General features: G+C 46.1%; 1 protein-coding gene across 1 annotated transcript in view; it reads right to left on the bottom strand.

Annotated features, from left to right (window-relative positions):
• Positions 1-14,222, bottom strand: part of COL23A1 (collagen type XXIII alpha 1 chain) — a 193,004-nt gene that overhangs the window by 33,082 nt on the left and 145,700 nt on the right. Inside the window, 2 exon segments of the mRNA XM_075715024.1 lie at positions 7,998-8,024; positions 11,912-11,919. Coding sequence (XP_075571139.1) covers positions 7,998-8,024; positions 11,912-11,919 — 35 coding nt within the window.

A 14,222-nucleotide genomic window follows, 5' to 3' on the forward strand; every position in this document is an offset into this window, starting at 1 on the left:
GCCAGAAACACTGGAAGCACAGAAGATAAACAAATGCATCTGCAATTCCTCTACTGGGTGGGATATAAGACAACTTTTTATTTTCCCTGTGGAAGAATTACCTCTAAATCAAAAGAAAAATAAACTGCTGCCATGAAGAGCTGGTCTTTACAAAATCATTGCTGTTTCCACATCAGAGAGCCAGTAAACGGACATAGCAGGGAAACACGCTGGATCTGCTTTCCCTCCTTAAAGAGGTTTTCCCCTCTAGGCAAATAATTATGTGAATTGGCCACAAAACTGATATTAAAATAAAATGAAAAAGACTAGAACTACAAAGTTTGCCTTGTAAAATGAGTATTTGTTACTTCTGTCTTTTGGGCTCTTACTGGGAGAAGTATGTGTGCAAATGACTTCATTCACAGGAGACACTCCTTGAAGTCTGAATATTTATGAGTAAAGATACTCAAGAGAACAAACACAGGACCAAACCCTAAATTACAGTTGTGACCTTGGTGAACCTAGCTAAGAAAACTAAATAGCCAGCTTACCAACAGAAGCCTTCATTTTGGGGACAGATACCGATCCCATGACACAGTATTTGAAAATATCTAAAGTCTAGCGATGCCAGATGTTAAATACAAAGTTTTTTAATTCTGCGCATGCACAACCAAAATACCCATGGAACATACAGGCACTCTGTGTCTGTGCATGAGCTACCACCCAGGGTCTGGAAAGCATCCACCTACTGCGAAAAAACAGTAAAAGTCTGAGATCCACATGCTCTTCCCTACAGCCCATGAGATCTGACCATGTAGCATGGTCTCCCATATCTCACATGGGATTTCTGGAAGCCCTCCTGAAGAGTTAAACCACTGCCTGTTGCTCTGGTTTGAACATGGAGCAATCTCAAGCTACACACAGCTCCTGCGACTCTCCCAGACTGCACTCTGAGCGTGCCCAAGCAGGACTTGGAGATAATTGCATAGATGGAGACAAGTCATCAGGCAGTCCAATTCCAAGTTAATTCTACAGTTCTCCTGTAAAAACAGTTTATTGTTAATGTCACATCTGGTTTTCTGGTGTTGCCATTTCCAAAACGCCTGGCGAAGTGCATGTCTTGGAGCTTTCTGGTAAACTCTGAGGGACCACAGTGGGACGAAGGAACTGCCACTAGGAACGGGCTTGGGCACGTGTTCCCCATTTCCCACACATCAGCCTGTCTGTATTGATAATACGTTTATGGCTCACACACAAACAGCTTGCACAGACTTTCCCTTGCTAAGTTATCTATACTAATTGAAATTCTTAACAAAACCCCAAACTCTGTTGGTTATGGCCAAGGTCTAGAGCTGCCACCAAAGCCCCTGTCATGCTGCGCCACTGTACTGGGGTCATGCAAGTCAAGGAACCAACTTCCCCTTCTGCATGTGCTCCTCCAGCCCCTCTCCCAGGCATCACCTCAGAAAAAACCCAACCAACATTTGGCTTCACTTTATGTCTTGAAAATTAATTAAAACCAGAGTTTATCATCCTTACAAGTCGATTTCCAGCTACAGGCATTACAGCTGACTTCAGTGGATAACTCTGGATTTACAACACTGTAGCCAAAGGAAGATATTAAGCTCAGTGTGCAAGGCTCCCAAAATAAAGTTTCTGAAGCTGCTGAGCTGCTTAGCTCCAACAGTTCCTTAGCATGATGTGGACTTTAAATACAAGAGAATGGCCTGTTCAAGAGTATTTCAGTTTTGACCGAGCAACTATTCCCCAAAAGGCGTGCCAGCGTTGAGCAATGCCTGTGTTGTGTCTCTCCTCTACCATAAGTCCATTGATTATATTGGTGTAGTTACCTGTCATTAGAAAAGGATGCTACTACTGAATATTGAATTATTTTGAATAAGAATCTGCATTACTTCTAAGCAGGCAGAACCTGAAGCCCTTTTCTCCCTGCCTTCCCAAAGAGTTCCTACTGTTAAGAGACACAGGCAGGATGATGCCTGGGCTCTTTCAGGCAACACATAAATGATTTACAAAATTCAGAAGGCAAACATTATAGGCCAGAGGAACAAAATGAATAACACTCTGCTCAACTAAAAATAGATGCTAATATTCTAAGAAAAATGCATAAAATAGGAGACAACTCTGTTTCACATCATACTTTTTTTCTGCAAAGCCTCTTCCCTGCTCTGCTTTTTATTAATGAAGACATGCACATGAAGTAATTCCCCTCATTAATCAACTTCATTCTTTTGGTTTCTTCCCACTTGAAGTGACAACCCTCCATTCGGGATGTCACGTAGCGGCGTAGCAGAGACCGATTTTAGGGAGGAACAAGTAGCAGAGGCAGACAAAACTCTCAAGAAACAGAGACTTTGGCTTCAAAAGGCCTCTCTGGTAGATGGGAAGAGGGAAGGGAAAGGGTTCTGGTGAACCACATATGCAGCATCTCATTGGAAAAGAGGAGAAATATCTTGTAGGAGGACAGCTGAGTAGTGAGAAGGCAAGTATAAAGTCATCCCTGCATGGGGCAGGGGAAGGGACAGAGGCAAGGCTGCTAAAAGCATCACCCAACCGTTGCTTCTCCCCTCCATACATTATGCGACTCCATTAAACAGCTACATAATGGGAAGATCCGCCTGCATGGAAAGGTCAGCTGCAAAGCCTACTTCCAGTTCGGCTCTTCCATCTGCTCCTCATTTTCTCTTTTTTTTCCTCCTGCCCAGATGCAGCTGCCTGCCCTGCTAACGTAAGCAGCCGAAAGCCCCACTGCACCAGTCCTCTGCACAGCCAATCCCTCTGCTCCCCTCCCAGCTTTACGAGGGCAAATGCCCCCCGACATGCTGACGCACTGACAGCGCATCAAGTCGAGGGGAACCACTCCACAGTGCAGATGCTCCTTGCCTCAGAAAGCATGGCTCGGGACAGGTCCCAGGGGATCCTGGTCCCAGTGCCTGGTTCTGCCCAACAAGAAACACATTTCCATCGTCGCGGCGGTCACACATCTGTTTTTGCTCTGCTCCAGCGTGCCCTCGTGCAAACCCAAGCTCAAACTTCAGGGCTGTGCTTTGGTTTGGGGATGGGCCAGGCAGTCTTCTGGCAAAGGCTAAAGGTGTCATCCAAATTTTCCTCGTCAATCTGATCTAAAGGCTGCTGTAATCTCTTCAGAAAAGCTGGCGATGGGAAGCACCAGAGTGAAACGATGGAGTTAAACCAGCAGCCGCCGGTGGCCCTCCTGCAGCAACGTCCTCCCTGGCAGCAGGAAGACCTCAGCACGCCCTTGGACCTGTGCAAAGCCCAGAGTGAGGGCAACCGCGGACCCACCACGATACCCACAGCCACCGGGCAGGTCCCTGAGCGAGGGGTTGCAAACACAGCGATACCACCAGGCAGGGCTAACCAAAGGTAGATGAGGTTGCTCAGGACCTTGTCTAGAAAACTATCATTTTTCTCTCCTGAACTGCTCATTTTGCAGCATTTTTACCACTGTTTTTCCCTTAGAGACCACTGCATCTCAATGGAGCCCTGTAAGCAATCTGTAATTACCAATTATTCTGGGATTTCTGTATAAAGGAATCATTTATCCTGTAGTTTTCAGTCACTGACACTGCCGGTTCACCCCAGGGCACCAACCACTACACACCTCCGTGTTACTCCAGACCACCACCACCAGCACAAAGAGCCAGAGGAACATCATGGTGTGCTGCAAGGAGGACCACACAGATGTCTACAACTACCTGAAAGGAGATTGTAGGGAGGTGGGTGTTGGTCTCTTCTCCCAAGTAGCTAGCAATAGGACAAGAGGAAATGAGCTCAAGCTGTGCCAGGGGAGGTTTAGGTTGGATATTAGGAAAAATTTCTTCACAGAAAGGGTAGTCAAGCATTGGAACAGGCTGCCCAGAGAGGTGGTGGAGTCACCATCCCTGGAAGCGTTCAAAAAATGGGCAGACGTGGCACTTTGGGACATGGTTTAGTGGGCATGGGGGTGTTGGGTTGATGATTGGAATGATGATCTTAGACGTCCTTTCCAACCTTAATGATTCCTAGTTTTTACTTTCATTATAAATGATCCAGCCACCAAGCCAGGAGGCGTGGGGTTGCTACTCTCCCCTTAATTGGTTTAGTGGTGGACTTGGTAATGTTAGGTTAATGGTTGGACTAGATGATCTTAAAGGTCTTTTCCAACCTAAATGATTCTATGATTCTATGTCAGACAAGAAGTGACCTGCCAGTTCTCCTCCACCTTCGGGGTAAAGCGCTTGGCTTCCCCCCTGAAGTTGTTTTAGGTAATTTTCTCTAAAAAGGTCTTCCAAGATTAGTGTTTTGGCATCAAAAAGAGTAAAAGCCTTCCCGCTCCCTGGTGCCTTCATTTGCATTCTTGCAAGCTCAGGAGGTGCAAGGCAGGCTCTCAGACTAAACAGATTTGCACCCCAAAACCCAGGAACTTATGATAATCACTGCCACTGTTACTATGTGCATATTACACAACCAAGATGACAAAAACATTAAAAAATTGCAGGTATTTTGGACACTAAATAGGTCGTCTGCCTTTCTCTGCCCTCAGCTCTCCAGAGAGCACACACATGCACAACCCACATTCAAGCCCCTGCAGAACCCGAATGATATTCAATATAACAGCTCTTAAATTGGCTCTTGGAGACCCTTCTGCCCCCCAGGAGCCGGTTCGCTCAGCAGCTGAAGTGAGAGCACAGCGAGTTGCAGGGTTCTGCCTTGTTCACCAGTCACTGGGGTCCAGGCAAGCCCGCCGGAGCCGCCTCTGCCCAACCTGGGTTGAATGCAATTTCCACTGTGTGTAACTGAATTACCTGCAAAGGACAGTTTTTATGTTGCAATTTCATTATTCGTTTAAACATGGTTACCAATCTGGCAGTGCAATTTTCACCCTTCCAACATCAGCTTTCCTCATCTATTAGAAAACCCCTGAAAAAGATTAGATGATCAGTCTGGGGGTCAAAAACATTTTAAAAGCCTCCCCAGCACTGCAATTAAAAAAGAAACAGAAAAATCTCAGAAAGGACAATCTTCAGGCAGCCTCTGAAGCAACTGATAGGACAAAGGCAGGTTTACGGCAGCGTGAGCTCGTGCCTCACCAGGGATATCAAAAAGGCTCTTTTCCCCTTAACCTGCCCTTGATATCAAAAGTTCACATTAAACTAATTACCTGCACGGTCTTTGTCCTTCTGTCAAATTTGGCTGAAATGGGCCAAGCTCAAAAGTTACTGGTGAAAGAGGAGAGAAGACAGACCCATGCAGCCCGTAGCCCATAGGAACCTACACCGAAATTCAGGCTGAGGTATGTGCTGTCATCATGTTCAATGGGATGTCAAAACCAAGTCAAATGAGACCAGAAAAGCAGCAAAACCCAACATTCTTCATAGCTGTTATTGGTAGCGTTAGTAGACTATGCCACAGGCCTAAAAATAGAAACTAAATCCTTTCTGGAGTTTAACAAAATAATAATGAACCTACAGAACTTCATAAAGAAGAAACTGTTTCTGCTGTAAAGTTTTATTGTAGGGCACAAACCCCTCCCCTTAGGATGTTAACTATGAAAATACTGAAAGCATGTAATAAAAGCTGTTTTCTCTTTGGGTCCCGTCTAAAGAGCTCTGGCTCACTTCATCCCTTTAAAGCTTCCATTGCTGGCAACTCGGTTATGCACTAGCAGCTCACAAATAAACTCAAAGCACCGCTAGCCAAGAGATTCATCTGGTACCACACCTACACCTCTGACACCAAACACTGTTTATTATCCTGTTGCTATTTCTGCATTTGCACCACATCTACCTCCTGAAACAGCCTGGAGTTTATTTGATCACCCTGAAGGGAACTAAATAATTAAATCAATTTGACTACACAACTGGATGTGATAAAGCCTGTCCATATGCTTCTGCTGAATAAGTCTCTCAAGCCTGCTTTATATGTTTAGTTTCCTCCTTCTTCAGGTACACATATTGCTTTGGAAATGCAATTATCATCACCTCCTTATTAGATAAACCTTATTAGCGTAGCCACTGCCACATGGATGCAGTAATTCAGTGTTTGCTGGGTTTGGCTCAGCCAGTTTTGCAAAGTTAGAAATAAGCCCAGCTGCACAGCTCTCCCGGACTGCAGGTCCTGGGGGAAGGAGAGAGGAGGGAAAACCTTTTGGCGACATTAATGCCATTTTCCCAGTGCAGATGGGGAGGCAGAGCTGGAGGTCACTGCCAGTCCCTGACAGCACCCAGGAGAGCCGGAGCAGCACCAAAATCCCTCACCAGGAGCTGGGATGGGCACGGTGCTGGGGCTGCCCACTGGGACAGGCTGGGGGTGATGCTCCATCCTAGGGAGAAGTCGCTAATTCCTCCCAGTGTTTCTGGTTTTCAGAGCTCTGCAACTAAACCACACGCACGAGCTTTGCCAGAATATGACCGATGCAGAGAAGAAGGGGGCAAACCTGCCACAGGCACTGCTAATCCAGAAGTGGTTAGCCACATCCTGCAAGAGCAGAAAGCCACCCTAAAACTGCTAGTAAACAGCCCAACTAGAGCAAATTCTCCCATCTTAATGTCTAATAAATTAAACTCCGCTGCAGCCCCTTCCAGGGCAGGTACCGCCTGAGGGAGACAAACCCCCGCGCTGCGCCCGTCCCGGCCGTCCTTCCCCTGGCAACCAGCAGCCTTGCGTGCTCGCAGGCTTCCCCCGCCATTCCCTCATACTCAAGCTTAATTTATTCAAATAAATTGGTGGAGCCCCAAGTACTTTCATGTTATGGATGCAATGGCAGCACAGGCTTGTTCTGCAAAATTAACCCCGTCTCACACCTCTCCCCTTCTGGGGCTGGTGCTGCTGGGGAAACGCTGCTCTCTTCCCCAGGGATGCTCACAGGGGTCCAGGGGAAATGAAAACTAAAACCAGCTCTGTATCTCCCTTCGATCCTCCTCCCTTGAGCTCCCAGTCCATCACACAGAGAAAACTCAATAGATGTTTCCATGGTTTATGGGAGTTCAGGGAGAACCAGGCCAGGGCATGAGGTAGCAGGGATGTGTTTTCCTAACATGCTCCTTCGGGGGCAGGGGGAAGGAAAAAAAAAAAAAAAAAAAAAAAGGGGCATCAACCACCGGAAGGAGAAGGCTAACTACTTTTCTTTACCTGATAAATAGAACAGCAGGACAAACAGCCAAGAAGCCCCTTCTAGAGCATCAGGCGGTGCAGAGCTCACTGCACCCATTCAAAAAGCAGGAGAAGAGCTGGAAATGTGCTGTGAACACAGAGGATCTACACAGCGATTTTTACCAACCCATTACGCTGAGCGCATGCACGGGAATCGCTCCCTGACAAGCCACCGAGCCCCTCGGAGCCAGAGTACCGCAGCCATCCAAGTGCATGAACGTGGACTAAGGGAGCCAGGCTGCAGTTTGGGATCTGGCCAGAACAAGGTCTCCCTCCTCCTGCAGAAAGCAGCTCAGAGCCTTTAACAGCCCCACGTTACCAGCTTTATTTCTCCCCCAGAAGGCACCTCCCTCTAACACAGAGACATTTCTGTGGTGCCCATGGGCATGGGAAGGGCAGCGCATCCCCAGTTACACTTCCGAGTCCAACAGGCTCGGCAGGACACCTCTGCTCCCAGGGAAAAATTTTTCGAGATGGGTGAATGAGGACCTATCTCAACATCTGAAGCTCTTTCACCAATGTCCCCAAATTTGGCCACCTACAGCTGTGAGTGGGACAAAGCCTTCACTAATTTTGCAGTCCAGTGAACTCTTAGGCAAGAGTGTGATTAGTACTGTGAAAGAGCTCAAGTATTTCACTCCTAGAAACATTAATGGAGAATATTGCACAGGCTCCTGAGTTTTCGGGCTAAGCCCCTCAAAAGCTATCACTGATAAAGAGGGATGGGAGGAGGAAAAAAAAAGAGACCAAGACAGGCAAAGAAAAACAAGTGTCATGGAAAAGACGGAGAGGACCACGGAGTGCAGATTAAAAGCGAATAAAAATAATAAAAGGAATAGCAGAGTTACCGGGTAACCATCGCGTCCTGACTGCCCCTGTGGTGGGGGAACAAGTGAGATAAAAGTCAGTCAATGCACCCGTAGCAGCGTGACAACACATAGCAGCAGGCAGGAGCCGGGGGCCATTGGCCAGCCCCAGGACTAAATTCTCTCCAGAGAAATCTCTCGGGGCAATTTTCCTATCACAAAGGTCACACCTGCAGCATATTTCCCCCGGATTTTGATCTCGTGCTTCCCTTTAGCTACTTACCGAGGCTTTTGCCAACTCACACCCATCCCTGCTGCCTGTGCTCAGTCTCTGCCGCCCCGAATCCAGCGATGTGCAGGATGCACACTGGATCCTGGCCGTAAGCCTGCTCCGGGACACGGGCACCAAGAGGTACGGGAACACCGGGTGCTGGGGAGAGGCCGGGGAGGCTGCGGCGCTGCTGAGCCCGCGGCCAGGCCAGCCCGTCTGCCCAGGGGCAATCGCTGAGCTTCAAACTCCTATTCCAGCACTTGATTCAATGACGGTCACCCCCTCTCAGGATCCATTCATTTCCTTGCAGGATGCAGCGCTCTCCGCTCACCTCTAAGCTCCGCTTTTGTTTGCAACGAAGCGGAAAGAAAAGTTGATGCTACAGGGAAAGACCTTACTTAGTCCCTAATAACACCTGCAAGACCAGTGGAATAACGCACAACCCATTCAGGAATATTTCACCTTTTCTGCTCTCCTCGGGGGAGTTCCCAAAGGCGTTTACAGCTCGAGCTGCCGTTAAACATGCCGCGAGCTACAGCAGAGGAGCCTGCTGCAAGCCAGACGGAAGGCAGATTCCCCGGGAAGGAGCTGTTAAGTATTAGCTGGTACGCGAGTAGGCAGTAAAGCGTGTATCTGCTACAGCAATGTCATCTGCTACCATAAACACAGGTTATGTCAGCATGCTGCGGATATACACTCAGATTCATACACTTCTTACGGCGTGAAATAGCTCCGGCAGCCCCCTCCGTACCACGTACGGGGCTTCTCCCTTCTTGCTAAGTGCCCCTGCAGCTTTTAATGCCTCCTGCAGCGCTACCGATTCATCCAGAAACAACGTCGAGTTCACCAGCCACCTATTTAACCGACTGCAGTCTTGGGGTGAAGTGTACAGTGAGATTTTTATGGAGACGTATGGCACTGGAGCACACAGAGATAAATAGGAAACACTTGTAACTCCCAGCCTTCGCTCGCTGGTGAGTTCCCCAGCCAGCGTGCTAATACATAAAGTGTTTGTTAATATCTGGGACTGTAAATGTTTAATTACAGTCTGTGGTAAGTCTATCCTTCAATTGTAGAAATTTCCTACCCAGCATGTGATTTTAATACCCTCCGAAACAGAGGTTTTATAGCACATCTGAGCAGAATACCCCTTACCCACAGACAGGACGATCAATCATCCGACAGCCACAAATCCTGTACCACAAATTCTAATAATTTCATATACACAACTAGCTTATGACAGCCAAAAAAATAAAATACCAGAACAACTGCTACTAGGGAACAACAGAATTGAGGATACAGTTTTAGCAGAGCGGGATGCTGTACATGTAAGATGTAATCGATTCCTTATGGCCAAAATCAAGAAACAGAAGAAACTAATAGAGTTAAATACAGTACTGTTGAAATAAAATAATATTGTGGTTCTGTGGGTTCTAGGACTTTTATTATATATATTAGGTTTAAAGAAGTCTCTGGCAAATGCTGTTTATGCTAAAAATGCAGGAATTTTTTTTTTTTTTTAAATGAACTAAACCAGGAGTTGCCTTTTAAAGAAGGGCAAGAGGAGAGGGAGGGGGAAAAAAAAAAAAAAAAAAAAAAAAAAGTCTTGTTTGTGTTAAATCTCCCCTGTGCTCCGTTTGCAATTCAATAGTGCCGTGGGAACCAGGAAATGAAACCAACAAGAGACAAAGAAAAATTAATAGTGCACCATATGTTGCCTATGTCAAATCGCATACAATAAAAGTGAACAGACAGCACACGTGAGGAAGCATAACCCAGCCGGCTGCGTGTGGGCTGATAACAGCCTCTGAGCAGGAGCAGAGCCCAAACAGTTAAATAAATCCATTTTAAACAAGCCAAAGTACTTTAATCAAGAGGAAAACGTCCCTTAAAAGATGTATATATGGAGTTTTAAATAAGCAGTATCCTCTTCATTTGTAACCTACCGTTGAGTGAGGAATTTGGTTTTTTTTAAATAATTAAGCCAAATTGCATGAATTGCAGAGAGGAAAAAAAAACCCAAACCAAATCACCAGGCAGAAGCCCTGTAGGGACCGGCTCTAGCACCCAAAAGGGCTCCGCAGCCACACAAACCTGCACTCGGCCTCAGCAGATGCTCTCCACGACCTCGGGATCTTGCCCGACGACGTGACCGCGATGCGGGGTTTGGTGAAGCAGGCAGCAGCCGCGCTGCCGGGGAGCGGTGTCGAGCTCCGGGCCAGGCACGTGGGAATTCACCTCCCAACGGTGCTCCTGCAGTCATTGCCCAAGTCACCACTATTCCAAAAACCTCACAGAATGACTTTCATTGTGTGGCTTGGAGAGGCTGCGTTGCAGTTTTTAATTACAGAATATTTACAGGAAAATAAATTCATTGACAGACTACATTTCTAAACACAAATAAGAAAAATTCATTTGTTTGCATTTCTCGAGCCAGAGTTTTGGATTTATTGCTAATGCTGGGCACAACTTTCAGAGCAAATTCATTCAGATCTCCTGTAAGGATGGTTAAGCCAAAGCTGTTAAGTCTTAAAATTTTCCTGATTTGCTCCTTCAAAACCTGGCCAAATAATAATTTTGCTCAAACCTCTCATAAGTCTTTACATTAAAAAATGAACTTGAAATAGAAGCAAAAATTCCAAGGGCTGAAAGCCATTAACTAAACCCACAGGCAGCGCTGCCGATCCCAGGAGAACCCAAGCCATGGCGCTGTGACAGCCCCCACGCTCCACGTGCATTTCCTTGTCACCTTTTGGCTTTTAAATAGATTTACAGAACTGGAAATTAATTAGCCCAGGAATAGTTAGCAAATTTATTCTTCCTGAACAATCCCTTTTCAACCCAGTGATGCTCTGCAGGAAGAGAATGATGTGAAGGAATGTCTCTGTTCGTGCAACAGCGGAGGAGGAAACGGCCTGTGCCTTTCCTCCTCCTTTGGGGGAAGAAAGGTAGAAAACCAGAAGCACCTAGTGCCCGTAACTTCTGTTTTAACAATCCCTCAGCAACGTGGAGGGCACAAATGAAACGCTGCTTTCTCACTCCAAAACCAGCGGGAGAACATCAGATTTGGACGTGGTGGTGGCACAGCCAAAGGCACGTCTGAACATTTGGAAGGAGGAGTTGACACATTTTCAACTATTACCCCTTCAAACAACGAATTCCCCATAAATTTTCTGGTTGCATTGGTAGGAAGGCTTGTTATTCTCCCCAAGACTTCAAAGAGAGAAGCAAGCAAGCTACAGCTTTCCCTCTAGCCCCCCTTGTGAGGCTACCAAACCAGTATTAAATGATAGAAACACAACAGATAAGAAAAGCAAGACAGAGCTTTAGAACCAATAAACCCACTAAAATGTTAAAATATTAGTATAGCACTCTTTCTGCTAAATGGAAGCGGACTAAAGAACTCTTTAAAGGGAAAACTTTTTTTCTTCCTGAATATTTTCTGGGTTTAAAATTACTGGAAGTCCCTCAGGGCAGCAAGTTAAACATTTTAAAACTTTTTTCCCCTCTCTATTTGTCTACAATCACGAAAAAATAAAATACAGCAGCATCTGGTACCAATTTTACTTCCAGACACACCTCTACAAAATAGTGCTGTGCTTTTGCAATGACACTGAAAGGCAGGGGAGGGGGGAAGGGGAAGTCTTAACTTTGTTGATCCAACAGTAAAATCCAGGATACTTACTGCAGGTCCTGGAAAACAAAAGAAAAACAAAGAAAAAAAAAAGCAATTAATTAATTACAAAGAAAAAGTATAATCTGATGAAACAGCACATAGCAGGAACGAAAATCAGAACGATTCAGTAATTTTCAGCTCAATTCCAACGTGATGAGTTTCCAGATACACTTAATGCCATCTGCATCCTCCTGTTACGGCACCATCTCACCCGTGCTGCCGGCACGGCAGCGCTTGCGGGGTGTAAACTCACCCTTGTCCCACCTTTCCCCCCAGTGCGCCTCTGTTCCCCCTTCCCCCACGAGACCCCGGCCACGTCACAAGGCATCGCCCCCGTGCAGGGCCTGGGGCGTCGCGTGCAATCGCAGAGCGTCGCCAGCAAAAAGCAGACGCAACCGGAATTTTAGGAGCAAAAAGCGCGTTTTCACCGCGGAGCTTGTTTTTCTTTGTGTTGTGCAAGAGGAGCTGGAGATGTACTTGCAAAAGCCAAAGGAGCGGTGCAGCGCCGGGGGCACCTGGCAAGGGTGTTGCTGCAGCCGCCACAGATCCCAAATGTCATTGTCATTTGGTCCCCATCCCTCCCTGACCTCAAAACACGTCACACAACCCCGTGGTCCTGCGTCACCTCCACGCGGCCCCTGCTCGAGGGCTTTGCTGTGCTCAGAGGCTGCTTTAAATCCGGGGGAAAAAAACCCATCACATCTACAATAGGCTTTGGGCACCGGTGCCACAGTCTGAAGCTGTGATTAATGGCAGTAGAAAAAAAAAAAAAATCTTCCCGTATTCCCCCGGGGCACAGGGGTCTGCGCCGCCTGTCACACCAATTTCTGCAGCTTTCCCACTGCTCGCCCAGGCTGGTGCTATGTGGAGGTGAACACTGAGCCCCTAATCTAATGCAATCCACATTTCACTCCCGTTCGCAAGGCAGCCTATAGCTTTCTGTTTGGGGCTTCTTCATGCTCCATTTCCTGCCTGATCAAAACCAGAAACTAATCACAATTAAAAAAGAAAAAAATGTGGGAAAAATTAAAATGGAGGAAAAAAAAAAAAAAAATCAGCTTTGTCAATCTTATATTATTCAGTAACACAAAACAAGAAGCATATTTCAAGCTAATGCATTTTCAAGGTTTTTAAAATGTGTTTAAAAATTAAAATGTTGAAAAGTGGAATAACAAAACCCAAGAAAAGCCTAAGAAGAAGGACTGAAAGCAAGCCGGCGCCTGCTGCCAAGAATTAGCCCCTTAACCTGCGTTCATCAGCTTCACATAGTCAGCTCCGCACACAACCACAGCCAGGAGCCCAACCAGTGTGGAGGGGAGGAGACAACCTCCAAATCTGCCTCCACACCCAGAAGTCTATTTTCTTGAGTGCTAAAATTCACACAGGCTCTTAGTTCGCTTTCCCTGGTTTAAATTCTTATGAATACAGAAGTTGATGGCTCTAAGCCAATTTATTAACTGAGAATCATAAACCTGATTTATTAACTCACTTATGCCAAGCTACCCACAAAAGCCCTTTTGTAGGAAAGTCAAAACTAAGTCTCAAATAAGCGGCAGTCAGGAAATTATTTTAATATGGGATTTCAATCATGTACCAATTATAATCTCCTCGGAATTTGTTGCCTTTTTCCTTTTCTCAGCTACTGGTTTTTCCCAACACGTGCAGGCAAGCGCTCTTTGAAAATGCTTTCCTCTCAAATACAGGAATCAAATTTGGATAGGGGGTCTGTATATGCAACACGGGATGCTCTCTATCCGCATCAGTGGAGTTACACTAATCTTTAGCTGCGCCGTTGGCCAAATGGAGCTAGACAAATCTTCATTAAGGCATAAAGTCAAACCTATTGAACTGATCTTCTCTCCTCCTAAGAACAACTAACCTTCTGGCTTGCTGACCATGTGTTTTAAAAGCTTAGCCACAAGACGCTTGTTTCCTATGGAAGCCAACAATAAATACAGAAGTTAATCATGTGCCAAGGGGCTGCCCCCCACTTGGCCGTCTCCTTGATACAGGCCCGTTGCACAAGAGACACGCTCTTTTCAGAGAAATTTGCCAGAATTTAATTTTGACTAGTGAGAATCAGTTTGAGAGCTCGAAAGGAAGAATGAAACCAGTTGGAAATTCTTATTATAATGAACAAAAGTTGGAAATAGGCTTTGTGTATTTAAAACTCCATAACAAATTAACTTGGGGGTTTATTTCAGAACGAAGAGGAGGAAGACAAAATAACCTACAAATACACAGGTTTTGGTCTACAACTGATTTGCTGTAGAGAAGGGAAACCTGCCATGCTTTTCCATGATCTGCAGCATACGTTACT

This window comes from Pelecanus crispus, chromosome 8, assembly GCF_030463565.1.
Source record: "Pelecanus crispus isolate bPelCri1 chromosome 8, bPelCri1.pri, whole genome shotgun sequence".
NCBI classification, from domain to species: domain Eukaryota; kingdom Metazoa; phylum Chordata; class Aves; order Pelecaniformes; family Pelecanidae; genus Pelecanus; species Pelecanus crispus.